Genomic DNA, 21,172 nt, shown 5'->3' on the forward strand with positions numbered 1-21,172 from the left:
AGCTTTCCTCATATTTACGCTATTCCCCTATCTGTAGCTATACACATATAAATACCGCTAAAATAATGTTGAGAACATTTCATTTCGCCGATATAATGAAATTGCTAAAAATGCAATTATCATTTTGAAATAAAATTGTAGAAAAGGAGATTTCGTAATGCTTGAAATATAAGGCATACGGCGAAACGCGGGACAATGGTACATGCGTATTTCTCAATAGAATTTCATGAGACTAGTCATAACTAAAGCCATTCTTCATGTAGATTGTCCTAAAGAGCTCGCATTTTCGATAAAGCTTATAGTTTTCCAGTTATGAGCGATTGAGGATGGACGTGCGCAACAGCTGATCTAAGCGGGAGAGGAAATATGTATTTGTGCGCCGTGCAACTTCAATCGTTCATAGCTGAAAAACTATAAGCTTTACCGAAAATGCGAGCTCTTTAGGACAATCTACATGAAGAATGGATTTAATTATTACTAGTTTCATCAAATTATGTTGAAAAATACGACTTTACCATTGTCCCGCGTTTCGCCGTATGCCCTATATTTCAAGCATTACGAAATCTCCTTTTCTACAATTTTATTTCAAATTGATAATTGCATTTTTAGCAATTTCATTATATCGGAAAGATGAAATGTTCTCAACATTATTTTAGCAGTATTTATATATGTATAGCTACAGATAGGAGAATAGCGTAAATATGAGGAAAGCTTTGCAGTAAGTTTCGATGCTGGAGTGGGGGAACACGTTAGCGTGAGCCGCGAGAGGGGAGGAAGCCTAGCTTCCTTCCTAAAAATTTTTGCTTTTCGTCCACCTCAGAAACGCGGGACAATGGTACGGCTCTATTTCTCAACCGATTTCAATGTTTTTGGGCTCGTTGGAATCGTTAGGTTTGGCACCTCGTCATAAAGAAGCTCGATTTTTCAATTTGTTTTGCGTTTAAATATTATTAATGCAAATTTTTAAACAATTTTATTTTTTTTACGTTTTTTGGAAAATACGGCTTTATTTATGACACGGTGCGAGTCCTAACAATTCCAACAAGCCAAAAAACATTGAAATCGGTCGAAAAATAGCGCTGGACAATTCTCTCTCGTTTTTCGTTCCGTAATGTTGGCTACAGAGGGCTTGAGGGATCCCGTTAACCCATAATTCTCATCATTTTATTTTGAAGTTAAATGAACTATAAAATGAACTCACTACAGTTTAATAAAATAATATTTGTTATACATTAGACGATCTTATTCTAAAATGAATGCGCGTTTAAAAATTCCACGCCGTGTAGTGACATTTAAAAAATTTGTGTCACGTAGTGCCGTTTAAAAATAATTCTTTTGTAAGTGAATATCGTCATTATATATACTGTTTTGCAATTAATTTACAATAAAAAATGTAGTTAATAAATATTTTAAGACATCTGCATGTTATAATAAGTGATGTTCTGTTAAACAAATGTTTGGATTTATACTATTTATAGTTCCCGCTTACATCTGACGTGTATAACGAAATTTACCGAGCTCAGGCGAATTTTTTATAAGTTTTTTTAATAGTGTATAGACACTGTGGAAAATTGATCGCCGTCTTTGAAATTCGTAGAGAAAGTACGAAGTGAAGTTAACTGAAAGGTCGCCGAATCAATTTCCTATGGTGTATGTAGTGCACACTGCACAGTGGGAATTCAGTGGAAAATTGAATCGTGTGTGGTTCAGCTAGCTTCACTCTGTAATTTAACATGGAAAATGATTACTATACACTATAGCTGAAAGCACACACGATTCAATTTATAGTGTAGTATATACATACGAACGAAGCAAGCGAGTGAGTTAGGTGCGCGAAGTAAAAGCGCTGGTCTTTTTAATGCGATTCCTAAATGCATCGAAAAATTATGGGAAAGCCATACCTGGCGATTACTGTATGTATGTACTGTCGGTAAGAAGCTTGCGACAGATTTTCATTGATCTGAATATAGCGTTTTTCGGCTATAATGTTTTTCGGTCATAATGTCATTCGGTTATAATGTCTTTCGGCCATATGGTATACTACCAACATTTCATTTAATAAACGTCAAATGCGATGCAAGTTGCAAAAACGGGCTTCTTTATGACAAAGTGTCAATTCTAACGAGTCAATCGAGCTTAAAAAAACTCAAATCGGATGAAGAATAACGCTGTACCACTGTCCCGCGTTCTTGAAGTGGAAATAACCAAAAGTAACCTCTCTTCAAGAACGCGGCACAATGGTACAGCGTTATTTTTCAACTAATTTGAGTGTTTTTAAGTTCGTTTGACTCGTTAGGACTGGCACATTGTCCAACAAACGCCCGATTGTTCAATTTGCTTCGCATTTGACTTTTATTAAACGAATTGTTTATTAACTTGTACTGTCGGTAAAGCACGCGTGAGGGATCCCGTTAAGTTTTGTCTATGGGTTACAGCACTTTTAAAATATTTGTATCATATAATTAATTTTGACAGGTTGTAATGGGCGTTTTCACGATGTTATTTAAAAACAGATGTCAATTTCAGCACTTGTTTTATAATCACTAGAACAGTATCTTTCAGATAAAGCAACAAAATTTTCAAAAAAAAAAAAATAAATAAATAAAATAAAAAATAATTCTTTTTTTTGTAAAGCCTAAATTTCAAAATTGGTTTGTGTTATACATTAGAGACAAATAACAATTCTAGGAATGTAAAATTTTAAAAAGATTGAAAATCTTCATCAAATAAGGGTATAGTTTTGAAAATTATTATTTTTCAGTAAATTACAAAAAGTAGTGGTAAAACAAACTATCTAAAGTATTGTTTTATCACTAACGACGACGGCAGGGTACAAGTTAAAATAATATTAGTAGAATAGAAAGAGAAAGTATAAATAATAGCTTTCTCTGCCGCACTTATAATATATTAATAAAAATTTCTAATTTTTAAAGTTTAGCTTTATTCAAAGATGAATTGTGATTTTTCTAATTTTTGTTTAGAAGGTGTCTTTTTTAAATACAACAATCCGATTTTTAAATTTCTGCTATATTTGTATAAAAATATAACAATTATTTTATTTTATAGGCAATTTTCTTTCTATCGAAAATTTAATTGTTTTGTCCGAAAAATGCTGTTCTGACAATGAGTCACAACTTGAAAACAGATGCTGCAATTGAAATCGGTCTTCGAATAATATTGATGTTTTTTTGACAACAAAGATTTTAAATGGAACCGTTCTTCTTAATTTTGGTATACGGGAATTACATCTAAACATATACATTTTATTTTGTTTTAAATAAAAATATTTTTGTAATGTTTTCAAGTAATATGAATTTTACATTTTTTCTCATAAATTAATAATTTTTATTATATATACATACAAAGTGTTGTAATATGGATGGGTGTAGTTTAATGTTATATTATCGCTGGATGACAACTATATTATAATTATAAATTTCATTGCACATCATCCATTACTCAAATACTTAACCTCGTCATTTTCTCGAATATCTTTAATGTAGATCCTCTACATTAACTTTACATGACAAAAAGGTCTTTTAACGAAACAGCTTTATTATTTTCCTATCTTAGCTTGGTAATGATCAATAATTATTATTGGAATTTCTTTGAGGATTACTGATTGTCTTATATTGGAGTATTTAATAAAAAGTTCAAGGAATTGTTGTCCTATGCTAGCTTCAGTTTCTACTTCATTTACTAATTTTGTACTGCAGTAAAGAAAACACAAATGATATAAAAACTGAAAAATTATAAATTATTTTAAAATAAAAATATATATTACCAACCTATCTGTAGCTACAGCAGTAAGAATATATTTGCTTAAGTATTTTATGTAAGAATGAGTTTCTGTAGAATCAAATTGATGCAACATAGTTTGAATTCCAATAGTAAATACAATTGCATCAACAGGATCTTGTATTTTTTTACTTATTAGACATGCTGTAAAAAATATAATCTTGTTGAATGTTCCAAAGTTTGTTGCTTTTTTACAATTAAATTATTTACCTATAGTTTTAGAATAATGTAATTTGTTGAGTTGCGATATGGTAAATAGAAACATTATTAACGCCATATTATTAATATTAGGCTGCTTGATGTAAACATTATTACAAGGATCATTGATACCAGCCCAATTTAGTCTGACGCTTAACTCACGAAGTAATAGCTTATTTTCTTTGTCACTTCTGGAAACATTATTGCTCTTCTCACTAATTTCTGACAAAATGGCCCTGTAAATCAATGTTACATAAATGACGATATCTTTTAATTATCACTTATTTTAGGAACATTGATTTCTATAGATTTAATGACACCACACATTTTGATTATATACCTATTAAGTATTTGAAGTGATGCCTCCATATGTTTGGCCTCAAACTTACAAGCGGTATTAAGCTCGTAAGCTATTTTTCTTCTGATTACTTGACATTGTCCTATTTTCAATACATATTCCAACATTTGCGACCAAACTTTACTGGAATAAGTATTAACCAAATTCGTCAACTTGCCGATTGTAACTAGAATGACATTATAATTAATTATTAATTATAAATTATATCTATTGAAATTTCAATTCACTGAAGTATTTCACTACCTTTATCGTTTTCTGTTGTTTGCAATATATCATACCATTCTTCCTGTAGAACCTTCCAGTTTTTATTGTATAAATTTTTATTAATATATCGACACAGGTTTTCTAATTCCACGAGAATTGAAAAAGAAATCAGCTGGTCAAGGCCTGATAAGCCAGGTGTTCCTACAGCTTCTAATATCACAGAAAATAATTTTTGGTTTACAACTTCAGTTTGAGTTTTCAACTCATACCAAGCAAGTGTATGCTCAATGTATACTGTGGTCCTATCAAATTATGTTACATTAGTTAAGATAATTCAGAATTATATTAACTTTTTTTAAAAAAAGATTTTGTATACTATCTACAAAGAGTACCCAGTATATCCATATATTATCAGCATATACTGAATACTACATATACATAGTACTACAGCATTTGCGCGCTCACATCCTGGTTTATTCCTAAACGTAATTTAAAACAATCTTTCCTGTACTATTTTGCATCTATATGTACAATTTTTGTGATGGTAAGGTTTTTAATTTGTTAAGCGTGTGACAAGAAACAGCGAATTTTATGTCACGCTCGTCGAATAATGTTGACAATTTAATGTCGCAGTAGTAAAAAAAAATAGCATTTAATATTTACTAATTCCATCCAATTTTTAATCACCAAATGCACCTTATGTATAAATCCTGTTCATTTCTGTTTTTCCTTGACTCTTTCTTGGATTGCGGACAATTTAAATTGAAAAATGAAAAAGTGCATCAACGTCTCTCAATAAATTGGCGAATTCCACAAGTTTTAGTGGCAGTATCTCACATTTTCTGTACTATATGAATCATCTTTCTCAAAAATTTTATTTTCATGATGAAATGCAATAATGTCCAAATACTCTGCATTACATTGCGAGGTTATTCGTTTTTAAAAATTGTATGACCAGCTGCGGTAATTAACTATGCTTAAACAACTTGAATTAATCTCTATCGGGTTTAGATCCTTAATAATTCAATCGATTGTAATTACTAAGACAACCCCGTTCGGGCTTGTTTCTTAAAGTTAGTACAAAATAAAAAAAACCTGAACACAATTTTTCTGGATGTACAATTTGAAAACATTGCTTTCATCACAAAGTAGAACCACCAACGGTGTAGTGAATGGATTAATCCATGAAATGAGTAATAACTTGAATGTATTCACTAAACAGATTCATCATTAGCGAACAATATGTCTAAGAGTCAAAACTACCAGTCGAATTAAGTTATTTATGCTATAGTATATGTGACGTAAAATGAAAAAATGTAAAAGATTATGAATATTATATTTTATGTCACATGCACTACAGCATAATTAACTTAATCTAACTGGAAGTTTTGGTCCTAATATGCATATTGTGACATAAAAGAATCAGCGAGTGTGTAAGTAGTGTGAAAATAAGATTTTGATTTTTTAAACAATTCACAATTACCGACTTCGGCGTAAAATACTAGAGAAAAGATAGTTTAAATTAAGTTCAGGAATTGTTATCCCCTCCCCCCTTCCATAAAAATGAGTGTGTAAATATTGTAAGATATAACACAATATATTATAATATAAAAACTTACTTTGGATCGGTAATTCGTATTAATTCTCTTGTTAAATGCCCCATGAAATTAACAGCAGTATTACTTTCTGTCGTGCGTAGAAATAATTTATCATCCCCAAGAGGATTCCATAATTTTCCAGGGACCCAAGAAATTCCTTTCCGCTCTTCCTCGACGGCGTTATTTATAATAAATGTAATCTTAAGCAAAAATTAATAACATTTATTTATTTAATTGAGGCAAATAAAAAAACACTACTGTTAACATTAAATAATTGTACACAAAGAGAATTGATAGGCTATTATAAAGAAAATCCTTTCTGAATAGTAAAAGACTGAATTCACGCTCTTTATCTTTTTAGACTATTATTAAACGTTTTTAATACAACTAAATTATTATCAATTCAATCCAAATTTAGTAATTTGAACCAAATATTTACTTATTGCCGAATGATTCTTTGATTTGATTAATTTATCCATGTTTCTATACTTAATATTAGCTAATATTTCTCTCCGCGTATACAAGGTTTCCACAACTACCCTCCTCTATTACTTCAGAAAAGATGTACCTTAAAAAACAAAATGTATTTTTTCCTTTTCCTAATCTTTATTATAGTGATGTTCATTTTACCTTGAAATATCACATGAAGGGCTTATAAAGATCAAATCGGTTTTCTGTAAATAGAATACCCTATTTTCTATTGCATATTCTTGAACCTCATCTTGAAAGCACTATCTAAAACACTTTATAAACTGATCATTTCATCCAGTCATTAACTAGATATTTAAATTTAAAATTACATCGGTTTGAGTTCGACTGACATAGTATGCGTGAATGCTACGCATACACGTGTATAGCCGTATATTTACTTATAATTTCATATTGAAATATCTAGTAAATGACTAGATGAAATGATAAATCCAGGGTAGTGTTTTGGAAAGTTTTTGTGAGTATGTGTGATAAGCTACAAAAATATGTAATATAAAAATAGGGTGTTCCGTTCTAAAAAATCTGTTTGACTTTCATATGGCCTTTAAGGGTCAAATATACAACTATACTAAAGTTTAGGAAAAGTAATATGCAAGTTTATTTTTGAAGTGCATACTTTTTTAAATAATAGGAGGGAGAGGGCTTTATGAATATTCTGTATATGATTGTATCATACTTACCTCTTCATGCCATATTTTTAAACTATTAATATTTATGTAATCTTGAATATATTGAAATGATTTTCGATATCCATCCATAACAGATGCTAACTTATGCAGTTTTTGTAACAAAGAAACCTGCTGTACAAGAAATATTATGAAAAATGTGTCAGTAACGACGAAGCTCTGTATTAACGTACCTTAGCTTTAGAATCTATAAATAATCCATTGTGCAAAGCTAAAGTTATTTTTTTAACGAGTTCCTGCCTTATACCCCCTTCCAAAAGCAAGTGTGAATCAACTCTCAAAATTCCTAGCGAAACGCTTCTTAAAGATAGTACACCTTCCGTGAATACTGATACGTCGTAAGTTAACTTTGCCATCTAAAAGAGTAATAATGCACGTTAATAAAGTTAAATAATAAATATTTTAACAAAAACTTTACTTGTAATCTTTCGTTCAGTTGTGCATAATCTTTTAATTTATCCTTGTGCAATCTACTAGGAATTTCCTTAAAAGTATCTGTTTCCAGACGAACAATTTGTGCGAGTAAACCAAAAACAGTTTCAGGAATAATTTGCAACACCCGTCTAGCAAATCCTTCCAGTTCCCTGCTGTAATATTGAGAAACTGAGGATAAATCAGTACTACCAGCTTGATTTATCCTTAATAACGGAGTTTCCAAGCCGGAAGCCATCTATAAATTTTTATATTAACAATTATTATTAAATTACTGATTATATAGAAATAACATTCTGTAAAGAAACTCTTACCTTTAAAAAAAGAGCCTTTAATTTGATAACCATTGGCGGATTCTCCTTTATACTGTTCTGTATTACATCAATAAATGATTCCATTATGTTCCATAAATAGCAACAATCAGTCATTATGTTTAAACTAGTTAAAGTGTTTTCTGTAATTGCTCCAGTTCGTAGCATACTATGCAAAATTTCGCGAGTTTTTGCTAGATGCTGTGAGATATGTAAATTGTTTTCCAATTGATGAAATTCTTGAACTTTTTCAAGTGCGACGAGTAAGGATGGAATTTTTCGACTATCTTCTTCTTTCAATGACTCAATATTCTTCACCATTTTCTTAAACCATGTGTGGAGATTATTCTTTACCTCATCTAATGGCTCATCACCAGTTAATATTTGGTCCAGTTCCTTAATACGCTCAACACATATATTTTTATCTTCAAGCCATTTGGCCTCTTTTCCAGATAATAACTAAATTTTAATCAAAGCATAAAAAGTTATTGATATCTCTATACAAAAATTGGTTCAACGACACTGTTTAATATATAATTCATATACCTCTTTATATGTTTGCTTTACATCTTGTTCAATTTTTGCAGTACTTAGTAAAAGTTTAAGACCTAATTGTGACGAATATTTACTTTCCGTTAGGATTAATTGACGCAGTGTACGGGTTCTCTTTAAATCCTCCAAAGTTATCATAGGAACAGCAGTATGTAGTAGAATCCAATGTAGTGTAGCATTCGAATTTCTTACAAACTTAACTAATGAGTCAATAGTGATTTCATCAAATGTTTTAGTTAATTGTATCTCATTGGCTTCCTTAATTAATTTCTAAATAAAAATTATTTTCTTGAAAATTACAATTCACTTGTACTGTTTAATAAATGAATACTATTATCTACTAACTTCCATAGAAGTTCCGTACTTGCGTGCTATATCTTTTACATTTACTGTTTCAAGGGTGTTATTAAGTGCAGTTCTAGCAGCTTTATAAGGCTGCCACCAATCCCAAAGATTAATGATTATCCCCATGTAGATACTAATAACCCAATTGTCAGGGAAAAAACGATCAACAATTTCTCGCATTACCGCTGTTTCTGAGCGAAGCGTTGAAGGCTTGAATGATAGAATTACAACTAGCATTGATGCCTGAGATGATAGAGCAGTACTACGATGTTGTGGATGAGGAAAGATTAGACTCTGATTATATAATTCGTTTGTACGTAAACGACTAATAGCAAGCTCAATAAAAGATTCATTAATTGGCACTCTCCTAAATTTTGATATATCAAATGAGTTTAAAAATTATCTTACAAAATCTTTAAAGAAAGATTTATATTTTTACCTGAAGTAATCTTCAGGATAATTGGGTGTTCTCTTTTGAGATGATTTACTAAAACCTGTGGAACACAAAAACTTGCACAAAACATGGACACTTGAAGATGGAGAACTGTAGCGGTAATAAGAAACAAGCAACCTTTCTCTAATTGAACCTTCAAAATGATAATCCATAATTAGGAGCATAACTCCATATAAATACAAGGCCTCACACTGCACAAATAATTATATTTGAATTAAATATAAATCTATAATTCAAATGGCTATTTAAATAATGAATACCATTAATTGTTTCCCCTCATCATCCAGCATAACTGTATCTAACGATTGTTGCACATAGACACCATCCTCCAGCTCTTCGATAAAAAGATTAAGATCTGTAATATATTTATATATGCTCTCAAAAGCTAAGTAAAAACGATTTAAAATATCTACATAATTGTTTCTCAGCTCCTCATCAACTTCTTGCAAAACCTAAAATTTATTAAGATTAGTACTTTAGATGGATAACTATTTAGTGAGAACAAAAATCTGTTTTTTTACTAGATCATTTTCTATTCTTTGTTCATAGGAATTAGCAGGCAATGTAAAATATGAAAAATCAATAATTATTGATCCATATTTTTGAACCAAGATTTTGGAATCCAACCTATAAAAACAAAAGTATTAAAAACTTGTATTAATATATTAATATAATATAGTAAAAAAATGTGAGTGAATATTAGAAAACTAACCTGAAAACTGGTGGCACATGATCTTTCAGTCGCATAAGCTCTGATATAATAGCATTACCTCTAGATACTAAATGTAATAAGTTCTGTCCACAGACATTATTATTTATTAGAAAATCATTCATGTTGCAAATCAGTAAGAGTCTTATTATTATTTATATACTTTAATGAGAGTTTCTTAATAATTAAATATATTGATCGACATAGGAGGTATAATAGCCGTCTTGAAAGTATATATTATTATTTTGTGCAGTCATTGACAGCTATATGTACATATAAGTTGACATGTTTTAAATGACTGGGTAGGCTCTACTTAAACGATGACACTCGACAGTTGTTGCGATAGATACGATGTAGTTTAGTTAGGGTACTTTAGGGTGGTATTGGGATCTGACATAGTTGAAGCGCTCCAAGCGGTAAAAAATGAAAGCAGAGGAAGCCCGGGTTTACATTGATTCTTATGGATATTTTTCAATAAATTGCAATTTATTATTGAAAACCTTAAAACTTTTGAATTTGGAAGAAAAGTTTGTACAGATATTTTCCATCGAAATCATTATAACCCTCCTGTAATTTCAATAGACATTTAGACACTTAGGCACTTCTGCGCCATATTGAATTTTCTATATATCTATATATATTGACTCCGCCCACGTGTCAGATCCCAATACTATGCATGGTGGTATGTACATACATATATAATAATAACTGTATGTATGTACGTGTAGTACAATGTATATACATAATGTTGCGATAGTTACATTCTTATCGATAAAAAATTGAAAAGTAGAATCATCTTTGGTAGAATATCAAAGTAGATTAAGGGTGAGTTCCACCAAGCCCTATAAGGTAAAATTTTACCATATAGGATTACCAATTAGCTGTTAATTATCTATAATAAGAATACGTATTTTATTCGAAAAATTGGCAATTCTGTAGATAAAATTTTACTTATAGGTTTTGGTGAGAATCACCCTATACAATACAGATTATTTATATTTTTACTAAATAATAAATAGAAGGTTATTTCTAAAAAAAAAGTAAATATATGTTTTTTTATAAGGCCCGGTCTTACAGGTCTCAATTAAATTAATTATGCTGTGTAATAAATGTCACGCGGAATATATGTAGAGTAATTCGTATGATATATTTTATGTTAAATATAATATAGCATAATTAATTTAATTGAGACCTGTAAGACCGGGCCTAAGTTACAGTGAAAGCTTATTTTTACGCATAGGAACTTTATTAGCATATATAGTGTACAATTTGTCATCGACTAAAAAAATTTGTGCTTTTCCCACGAGTGAATTGCAGATTCTTTTCGAGCAATTGTTATTTTTATAATGACAAAGCTGTCAATATTTCTACTCCCAATCATGTTCTCCCTATCAGTTTTGACAATGCATTTGACACCGTGCATTTGACAGATAGGCAATAGCAGTAGAATATATATATATGTAGATTAATTCTCAGCACTCAGCAGTCAGCAGTTTCTTTCAAAAACCTGCTCTTATGACATTTTTTAAACTAATTAGATCAGTGCGATGAAATAGTTTTCTAGTTCATATAAAATTTATGAATTATGAATACAGAAGAAGAGCAAACGTCTTTAATATCGTCTTCATCAGATGTTTCGGCAAAAAATGCCGTGTCAAATGAAAAATTTAACCTTAAAAAGAGACGTAAGAATGCCACTGAAAATTCGAATTTTAATAATCAGACGGATAACAGCGTGGATTTGCGGAAAGAAATTCCTCTTGTACTGTTGCCCGATTCTACAAGAGTATGGACAGATGAGGAATTATCAAAAATACCAGAGATTATTGATTCTGGTCATATAGAAAAGCAGAATGGAGTAATAGGTTTTGATGAAAATCATCATCAATCTGTTAATGTAACAGCTGGCAAAGATATGCAACAGAATAGAGAGCACATGAAAATATGTATCATCCGAGACATTATAGGCAAATTAGACTTTACTTTAGGCGAATTAAGGAAACTAGGCCGCAGCAGTGAAGGACTTGTCAATGGTATTTCATTTTAAGATAGTACACTATTTGATTTTATAATCAACAAGGAACCCACTTTGAAGTACATTAATTCAGAACTATCATCCATTATATACATTTAATTAGATTGTTTACAGAACAAACTTTTCTGATGATTATAGTTCCTTTTTGATAGTAACTTAGCTTTTCAATAAAATTTTAAGTATAGAAAAATGGTCTACAGATGATATACGAAGAGTTCTTTGGCCAAAAATGTTGCGTTTATCCAAAGAAGAACCAGTATCTGAAGATAAGCTGAATATAATACACACATGCATTCCAAATGATGTATATCAACAAATTCTAAAAGATGTTGCTCGTAGTGGCAGTCATATTGGTGAAAATGCAAAAGAAGAAGATACCAAAGTTTTTCATGAAGAACTTACTAGACTAATATGTTGGGTACTTCATAAGAATCCAGATTTAAAGCTAGTATCTCATTATTATTATTTAGATTATAGGAGCTTGTTGTTAATACAAAAGTTATTTAATTTAACAGAGAATAATGTATTTTTAGCTATTACCAAGGTTACAATGATATAGCGGCAACTGTGTTAATTGTTATGGGATTACAAAGAGGCCTCTATATTCTTGAAAGTTTATCTTTGGAATTTCTTGAGAGGTTCATGGAAGAAACCATGGAACGAGTGAATCAAGAATTGTTTTATATATTTGCATTATTGGAAAGAATTCATCCAAATCTCTTGGAACATCTGGAGAAGTAAGCACACACACAATGTTATTAATAATTATTAATAAAATATCTTGTAAAAATTGTTATATATTTTTTAGTGTGGAATTGTTTCCTCATTTTGCATTGGCTGAATATACAACGTGGTATGCTCATAAATATGCAGAAAATAGAAAATTATTACATAGGCTATTTGATTATTTTTTAAGTAGTCCCCAATTGATGCCTCTTTATTTAAGTACTGTGATTGTAGCACATAGGGCTACTGAGATATTTAACACTACTCCTGATATGGGTCACACTCATAAAGTATTATGTACAGTAAGTAATATATATGAATTGATATTTGACTAAAAACATATTGCTGTAATAATTTGTATAATTTAATAACAGTTGCCAGAAGATTTGCCTTTCGAAAAATTACTAAACGATGCACAAAAACTTTACCGCGATTATCCACCGGAATCTATTGTGAATGATGTAACAGATTATGATCATAGAAGGCGGTGTAAAGAACAAGAGTGGAAAGTTAAGGCTGAGGCTAGTCGTCACGAGAGGGAAAGGCAACAGCAATTGAAGCTTGTTCGATCGACACCCAGGATACCTTACCGTATTAAGAGCTATAAAACAATCACAGTTGTAACTATTTTGGCTTTGGGTTTATATGCTTTCTTAAAGAGTTCGTCCGGACTCAACTGACATTAGGGGAAACTGTCCCATGCAAATAAGAACTATGCATTTGCCAGGCAGGTCATTTATTATTCTTAATCATTAGTATGGATTTATAATACAGAGCCTATCACAAGAAATGTTAAATCCAATGCCCTTACTAAGGCTGTAATATTCGAGAGTATCGAAGAAATGCAAACTTATATTTATTAATGAAACAGTGTCATAAGAAACTTGAGCATTCCTATACTGCCTTTGTGTTTTTTCGAAAAAACACAAAGAAAAGTGAAACAAAAACTTTCGTACTTTAGCAAGTAACGGAGGTGCGACACAATTGAAAATAAAATTAAGAAAAATAACAAAGTATTAAATACAAGGAAAAGATATAACGACATAATCGTCTTAAATATATATTTCTGTATAAACAAAGTAATAGATATGAAAATACATGTAAACTGATGTATAGTATACATAATTATTAATTATTTACATATATAGTTTTTTAATTTAAATTATTTATGGCCGTTTTTAAAATTTACTGCCAGAACTACGCAGCATTGAAATATCTATATGTATATATATATTTATATGGTTAAATTATACATCTTTTAGAAATATCATTACTGCTAGTACATTATGACAAATTGATTTGTGAACTTTTCAGCTACAGTGTAATCTACAAATTTATTTGTATAGTTGAAAAATATTTGGCAGACTAGGTAGGGAGTAAAGTTAGCTGAAATGTAAAGTAATCAATTTACCACAGTGTATTGCCTTACTAATACGGGCATTTGGTAGTGAATATTAAAAAACGGTGTTAGGAAATAAAAATGGATGCTAATATCCATATTTAATCTATTATTCAGATGTGCTACCATGAATACTATATATATATATATCCTGTACAGTAAAAAATATTACACAGGGTGGCTACTTTAACTCATCATACAGCCTGAATGTAAAAAATCATTTATCTCTGTAACTACAACAGATATTAATATTTTGCATAACAAATAAAGAAGGTTCATAAAAATTGCATGCTAAACATACTCTGCTCTGCGATGATTTAAGTGGTACACCCTATATATATTATCATTATATTTATTGTTTACTAGATTAATATCACAAGTGAAATATGTAAAACCCGTGCAATTTGTTTTTTTTGTCAATAAAGTACAATTTTATATAACCTGTCAAGGTAGCAAAATATCTTTAATCCTTTGAGCTGTTAGGTATTTCTGACTAGTTGTAAATTGTAAAGGTCACAAGAAAATCTAATTCTTCAAATTATACCGATATTTTCTGTTTAATGCAAGAAGAATTATAATTTTTCAAAGCATAAATGTGGCAAGTTTTGGAAGCCCTAATTCTACAAATATCCGAGCTATAAACTCTTTGTCTTCTTTAAAAAATGTACTTTATAATAGGTATATAGCCTTATGTCATTATATTACTTTTATTCTTTGGAACTGATAAAACAGTTTTAATATAATTTAAAACATTCACATTCATAAGAATCCCTGTGTGGTCAATGTTAGGAAAGGCTTGACTATAAACTTTTTGTTTCTGTAAACCATTCCAGTGTAAACAACCTTTTAAACTTCTTAAATTAACTGTACCATCACCATTTCCAAATATTAATTGAGGTGTACCACCGATTGATGTACCTGGCTTATAAAACAACCTACACAGATAATTTAATATGAATTACAACTCTAAAATATTTTTTAAGCAATAATATGCTACTTACATTTCCACAGTATTTACTTCAGATCCATATAAGCAATAAACTTCTACTCCTGGAGGAGTAAAATCTAATTGATACTTTTCATTATCTTTTCTAAATTCCCAACCATTAGGAACATCTACATCACTGCAAAATAAAAAATATATACTTCTATTCATTTTCTAGTAATAAATGCTTTGATGTGAGCAAAAATATATTACATAAAGTAATCCTTTAAATTTGCGAGTGTATAGTTCTTTTCTTGAGTTTGAATCAGTACTTCTGTTTCCTTCCAAAATAATCTTGAAGGTACAAGCCAGCCTAAGCTTGGACTTGTAATTTGTTCACTTTTTAGAACACTACCTCTAAGAAGATATGCACCTAAGTCATCTCCTGTTTAGTAAAACAATACATTATTTCTGTAATTACATAACTCTAGCCTAATTTACGTACCAATTGCAAAAACCTTCAATGCTTTAACAGATCCTCCCCAAACACCAGCTAAAGTGATAAATGATTTGATATAGGTATCCTTCCACTTTTGACTTTGGCGTTGTAGAAATATTAGGGACATTGGACCTCCCATACTATGAGCTATCAATGTAACTGGCTCTTTATTATTCATTAAAAATGTCTCTTCTACTAATTCTTTAAGTTTAACAAAAAATTCCTCATTTTCATCTGAAAGAAAAGATGATGTATTTTCAGTTATTTTGTAATAATTCTGATTATTAAAGCTATACAAGATAATACATACTAGGTCCTTTTCGAAAATCATATGGAGCTGCACGCAGAGAAAGATTTCGAATATACCCTAGATCTTTAACAAGCATATCCCCAATATATCTAAAATATGAGCCTTGAGATGCTTTACTCGGATCTAAATATTCTACTACTGTGGGGTCTCCCCAACCTGGAATTCTAATATCAACTCCCTCTTGATTTGAAGATTTCCTTGTTTCATTATTGTAAACCAATTTTATATTGTCAATCTATAATAAAAAATCAAGAATTTTAGAATCTAATAAAAACAAATTTCTCTTAACAAGTTTCTATTATTAAATACATTAATTATTACCCAACAATCAATAATTACAGGAACAAGCAGTTCCAAATTTAACCAAATATTGAAATAATCAGATGAGGTTTTTTCACACAGATAATGAACTACAGATGTTTTATTCAATTTTGCTTCAACTTGACTTCCTCCATCACCAGGAACTAGAAATATTGCAAAGTATTAACATCATAATTAAAACATCGATGATTATCGGAAGAAATTAAAATAATAAACTAGAAAAACAAGAAGTATATGAAAATATTAACCAAATATTATAGGAGATCTTTGAGTTCCACGATAATGCCATGAATTAACAGTTTGTATTAAAAATAAAAAACTGATTACGTTTAAAATAAAATATCGAGACATTCCTTTTGTTTGCTTAAGATTAGAAATTCGACACTGAACAACTTTAAATATTGCGTCAAGTTATAATTTATGATTTACGCGATGACTATACAATAAAAGTTTCGTTTTCTTATGCTAATGAGGAACAATCAGCTGTTGCTGATGCAAGCAGCAAGTATGTATATCAGGTTTCAATTCCAATCGCATTGACAGCTGACAACCTGAATGTCCGATAGTAGAGTATACATATATATGTACACGATACTAGGGGCCGTTATCCCGTGCCGTTACTGCCGTTATCTTTCTGTGCTTCTGTAGTAGTCTGCCGTCTGCCTCCGTTTGATCTGACAATCGCCTGCTGAATGCTAACGCCACTGAAAGATTTTGTCTCTCTTATGCTTTTTCTATGAACGGACCATTTTTAAGATTCCACCAGATCCCGCTTTGGAAAAGCAAAAATATACTGCAATTTGAAGAAAATGATAAACATATTTTTTAACTTTGTATCAGTTAGAGTACAGATCAGAGTAAAGTAATTTTTACAGAATTAGAATAAATGGATAATAGAAGAAAAACAAAACAATCGAGAGAAAAAAGGGGGAAGGTTAAGGTTGTGTTCTCCAGTGTTATCTCTCTCTCTCTCTTTCTCCTCTCTCATATCCTGAAGGGCCTCTTCTTATCATAGTTATTACCCTTACTTCTTTTACTATTATGGATCAATCACTTTTATTTTTAAGAAAAATTGGGAAATTCATCACTGAATTATGCTAAGAAAAACGTGTTTGCTTCGTCACTGCACATTAATATTTGTATATACTATATATATTTACTCAGCATTTAAGTAATTCTTGTTTATTAAGCAATAAACGTAATACATAATATTTATTGGTAACGATAATTTCAAAATACATGTTATGAAAATTTTAAATATACATATTTGACGTCATCGATAAATGCGCAGAAAAGATTCATCAACGAAACCATCATTTCCGTGCGCATCAAATGAAAATATTTTCAAGTAACAATTATTTTTTATATCGATCAATTACGGCTTAGCAAATATGATCGTTTCATGATGCTTAAATTAAAGTCATTGACAAAACTAAGGATAGATGATGTTCGGGGGGTCAATTAATCAGCAGAACAGCGGGAACTTTTCAATTTTCATGTGAAAATCTATCGCTTCAAATTCGGATTAACCTACAATCATATCAATCATAGCAATTGAAGAAAATAAGTGAATAGTTCTCAACTTCTTAAAAATTTGGAAATATACAAAATTTTATAATTGATCCTCACTCCTCAGGCCTCAGCTCCTCATATGCCTCACGCTTCACCAGATCAGATGTTACAAATACCAGCTATATCTACTAGTTTCTAGCAGTTCCTAGTACGAGACCAGGAACTTTTCCAAAGTATTACTTGATTTACTTGGTAAACTTAGTATTGTTAAATCAATTACATACATACATATAGCGTTGTCAGGCTATCTTATATTTTTTCATACGCTACCTATGGTACTGCGGTAGCATCGTATTCGTAATACCAAACTATTGTAGCTATGGCAAAATTCGATGTGTTTAATCGAATACGCCAAGACAAGATAGTAAATACGGATATATCTCTTAGCTATTTCTTTTGTCAGTAATAATTTGCTGTAGAAAGAGAATTTTAGTGGTAAACTAAAGTGAAGTAAGAAGGAAGCAACGCGAATTGAATAGAAGCAGAATTCAACACCAGCTGACGCACTACTACACAACAAAAATAATGGCTGATGTCAAACAAGATCATAAAGTTGAAGATGGTGATAATTATGGAATGAGTAATAACGCAGATCCCAAAAATATGCAAGAACTAACCCAATACGTAAGTTATCTTTAGCAAATAATGAGTTTAAACAAATAGGTTTGATAAAAAATGGTTATTTGTTAGAAGTATTTTTCAACAAATATTTAAAATTTTTAAGGTACAAACATTGCTACAAAATATGCAGGACAAATTTCAAACGATGTCTGATCAAATCATAGGAAGAAATATCCTTTTTGATAATTATTTGTTGTTTAGAGGTTCCTAACCTTTAAAATTGCGGCTTTTTCGGTATCTTCGGGTTAAATGTAATTTCAGGTTGATATTTTCTTTAATAAGATATACTAGATGAAATGGGCAACAGAATAGATGATCTTGAAAAAAATATTGCAGACCTCATGACACAGGCAGGTGTCGAAGGTGGAGAAAAATGATTAACACGTACTGCATTTTAACCAGTTTTCTTTATATAACAGCTGGTTCTGGTATCACAAAATCTCATAAATATCACCTATTAGAATACTTTAGCTTTAAGTGCAGATAAATTACTTTGTATTCTTATTGAATAAACTCTGAATTACTTATACAAATGGCTATATGAATTGTATCGCTAACTTATAAATATATAACTCTATTTTTTTACTTTAGACGGTGTGAAGCTACTGAAGGTCAACGGTAAAGTGAGACGTTTTTGGTATGCAGGTACAGCAGGCACAGTTCTTAAGTCAACATTCTGTCGCATAGAATCAATAGCGTTGATCTATAATTACAAGAAAAGAGTGAGAAATGATTATAGTTAAGTTGATTTGTGTCTTGTTCTCACGGGTCGATCTTCATTTGATTCGCTTTCAGAATCTTCCGAAGTATCTCCATATTCTTCGATCTGCACTGAATCCGACGAATTGGTCAACCCAATCTTCATAGAACCCTTACAAATGATTTATAATTTTTTTAAATCGAAAATATAAAATTACACTTATGTTGCATATTGTCATGTTTGACTTACTGTTGTTTCGCTAGTTTGTGTAGATGATTTTTGTAAAATTTTTGGCGAAGATACGAAACGATTAGCTAAATTTGTCAATGAATAAGATTGACGAAAAGACGCTCGTCCCACTGTATCTAGTCTTGCTACGGTGTCGGGAACACGCATCGTTTCTCGAAATTCCTATAATTTAAAAATACATATATCATGTATGTGATAGAAAATCAGTGATATATTATAATTTGAAACGAAAACAGGCAATTCATGTACAAGTAACTTTTTAAATTATAAGACAAGTTACCCCGTTTAAATCTCCTCTTGAAATTCGAAAGTCCTGTCAATTATTTGGAATATTGAAAAAGTTGCTTCTCTCATTTACCAATAAAATAGATATTATTACAGGTCATCTTTTTTAAAACTATAGTAAATTATTACCTCAAGATCTTTGGCCTCATCAATATCGGCTACATCTTGATAAGCTTTAGTAAATAATTCTATAGCTTTTGTGTGAAAACTCAACTCTATGGTTACAAAATCTAACAGTAGTTTTCGTATATCGTGTAATTTTCTTCTTTCGAAAGAATCAATTTCCTCTTCCAGACTTTTTACCACCCTTGAAACTTCAACCGATGCTTTCAAAAGCTCTGATTCCGCATCAGACTAAATTAATTTTAATAAGGAGTTGAGACTTACTAAATGTTATTGATTGGAAATACAAAGAATATAAGGATACAATTAGTTGACGATTTCTAGGATTGCGTTCTCGCAAACGATCTAGATTTCTTCTTTTGGACAATTCTTTGTCTCGAGCTGTGAAAGTATTTTTAACATCTTCACGGGCATGTTTGCATACAATAAAATATTGGGATAGTGGTGCTACAATTTTTGCATCTAGCCGTTGTACCTCGGCATCTCTATATATATAAATACAAAAAAATATATTAGAATAATAATATAAGCAAATATTTTTAGGATATTGGAAACTTTACCTATAATCACTTATAACCGATAGAGTGGCTGAGAAATTTGAAAGACCACTACTTAAGGATCTATTAATAGTTTCTGCTTCTGCGTAAGATTGTATTATTTTAGCACAATCATCATTTTTGTCACGTAATCTAAAAAATCAACACAGACATTTCAAATTACATATTTCATTCACTTAATTCATGTTATTACTCTTTATAATGTGATCGTCGGTTGTTTGTGAAAGTTGAAATTTACCTACGGATATAATCGATGTAAAACATTTATTGATTTCAAGAATTACGAACCTTGCTGCCTTCCGGGTATATGCCGCAAATATTGTGCAAAGCTCAGCAAAATGTTTTTCCACGCTTGCTATACGATCCTGAACGAATTTTGCCTCTTGCTCACTATATGTCAGAGAGAAACAATAAAAATAACTTTTTTTGGAATTAAGTTTGTTATTTTAAAGAGAGCTTACCAAATGCTGTTTTGTGATCTTGAACGAAGCATGGTTATCCTTCAAGTTTTATGATGGAGTTTTGTTTTGAAGCAAAAACACGTACTTTGACTCTTTGCGATACACGTTTTGTTTAGACGACAGTTGTCCAAGTAACAGGTGGTGAGTGTTGGTGAATGTGGTGGGTACTGGTGAGTTCCGGTGTAACGGTAGACAAGCGGAGGGGAGTAAAATTCGTTTTATTATCTATAGTTATTAACTCGGTCAATAAAAGTA

General features: G+C 30.7%; 5 protein-coding genes across 9 annotated transcripts; 2 read left to right on the forward strand and 3 right to left on the reverse strand.

Annotated features, from left to right (window-relative positions):
- Window positions 1-2,174: 2,174 nt before the first annotated feature.
- Strump (WASH complex subunit strump) lies at window positions 2,175-10,705 on the reverse strand. Of its 2 annotated transcripts, none has more exons than XM_066738663.1 (16): window positions 10,138-10,705; window positions 9,947-10,052; window positions 9,686-9,877; window positions 9,411-9,616; window positions 8,972-9,338; window positions 8,621-8,896; window positions 8,078-8,533; window positions 7,750-8,001; window positions 7,505-7,687; window positions 7,326-7,442; window positions 6,178-6,356; window positions 4,598-4,860; window positions 4,337-4,520; window positions 4,009-4,232; window positions 3,789-3,942; window positions 2,175-3,710 (listed from the first exon to the last, which is right to left on the reverse strand). In XM_066738663.1, the coding sequence occupies exons 1-16, from the start codon at window positions 10,257-10,259 to the stop codon at window positions 3,557-3,559; spliced, it is 3,435 nt and encodes a 1,144-aa protein (XP_066594760.1). In that variant the 5' UTR covers window positions 10,260-10,705; the 3' UTR covers window positions 2,175-3,556. The 2 variants fall into 2 exon arrangements, with proteins under 2 accessions (XP_066594760.1, XP_066594759.1); XM_066738662.1 differs by having other exon boundaries at window positions 7,326-7,445.
- Window positions 10,706-11,260: 555 nt separating this feature from the next.
- Window positions 11,261-14,013, forward strand: LOC136780333 (TBC1 domain family member 20). Its single transcript, XM_066738625.1, has 5 exons — window positions 11,261-12,167; window positions 12,370-12,613; window positions 12,703-12,906; window positions 12,978-13,197; window positions 13,270-14,013. The coding sequence occupies exons 1-5, from the start codon at window positions 11,720-11,722 to the stop codon at window positions 13,573-13,575; spliced, it is 1,422 nt and encodes a 473-aa protein (XP_066594722.1). The 5' UTR covers window positions 11,261-11,719; the 3' UTR covers window positions 13,576-14,013.
- An 870-nt stretch (window positions 14,014-14,883) lies between these two features.
- LOC136780334 (lysosomal phospholipase A and acyltransferase-like) lies at window positions 14,884-18,116 on the reverse strand. 3 transcript variants are annotated; one of them, XM_066738627.1, is made up of 8 exons: window positions 17,979-18,116; window positions 16,598-17,879; window positions 16,350-16,492; window positions 16,029-16,263; window positions 15,725-15,952; window positions 15,493-15,664; window positions 15,296-15,418; window positions 14,884-15,229 (listed from the first exon to the last, which is right to left on the reverse strand). In XM_066738627.1, exons 2-8 carry the CDS (start codon window positions 16,698-16,700, stop codon window positions 14,983-14,985), a joined length of 1,251 nt encoding a protein of 416 aa, XP_066594724.1. In that variant the 5' UTR covers window positions 16,701-17,879; window positions 17,979-18,116; the 3' UTR covers window positions 14,884-14,982. The 3 variants fall into 3 exon arrangements, with proteins under 3 accessions (XP_066594724.1, XP_066594725.1, XP_066594723.1); XM_066738628.1 differs by having other exon boundaries at window positions 17,956-18,064; XM_066738626.1 differs by lacking the exon at window positions 17,979-18,116 and having other exon boundaries at window positions 16,598-17,142; window positions 17,223-17,510.
- LOC136780338 (heat shock factor-binding protein 1) lies at window positions 18,110-19,477 on the forward strand. 2 transcript variants are annotated; one of them, XR_010823751.1, is made up of 5 exons: window positions 18,110-18,545; window positions 18,646-18,712; window positions 18,831-18,970; window positions 19,134-19,264; window positions 19,338-19,477. XR_010823751.1 is itself a non-coding variant. In XM_066738633.1 (3 exons), the coding sequence occupies exons 1-3, from the start codon at window positions 18,447-18,449 to the stop codon at window positions 18,917-18,919; spliced, it is 255 nt and encodes an 84-aa protein (XP_066594730.1). In that variant the 5' UTR covers window positions 18,136-18,446; the 3' UTR covers window positions 18,920-19,075. The 2 variants fall into 2 exon arrangements, 1 of the variants encoding a protein (XP_066594730.1); XM_066738633.1 differs by lacking the exons at window positions 19,134-19,264; window positions 19,338-19,477 and having other exon boundaries at window positions 18,136-18,545; window positions 18,831-19,075.
- Window positions 19,134-21,082, reverse strand: Fam92 (CBY1 interacting BAR domain containing protein Fam92). Its single transcript, XM_066738632.1, has 8 exons — window positions 20,918-21,082; window positions 20,745-20,846; window positions 20,460-20,588; window positions 20,204-20,384; window positions 19,906-20,130; window positions 19,772-19,804; window positions 19,492-19,653; window positions 19,134-19,413 (listed from the first exon to the last, which is right to left on the reverse strand). The coding sequence occupies exons 1-8, from the start codon at window positions 20,947-20,949 to the stop codon at window positions 19,282-19,284; spliced, it is 996 nt and encodes a 331-aa protein (XP_066594729.1). The 5' UTR covers window positions 20,950-21,082; the 3' UTR covers window positions 19,134-19,281.
- Between the last annotated feature and the right edge of the window lie 90 nt (window positions 21,083-21,172).

The sequence above is a fragment of the Prorops nasuta genome, unplaced genomic scaffold, assembly GCF_024137725.1.
Source record: "Prorops nasuta isolate Cenicafe-Biocafe unplaced genomic scaffold, Cenicafe_Pnas_1.2 PNAS00019, whole genome shotgun sequence".
Lineage (NCBI taxonomy): Eukaryota > Metazoa > Arthropoda > Insecta > Hymenoptera > Bethylidae > Prorops > Prorops nasuta.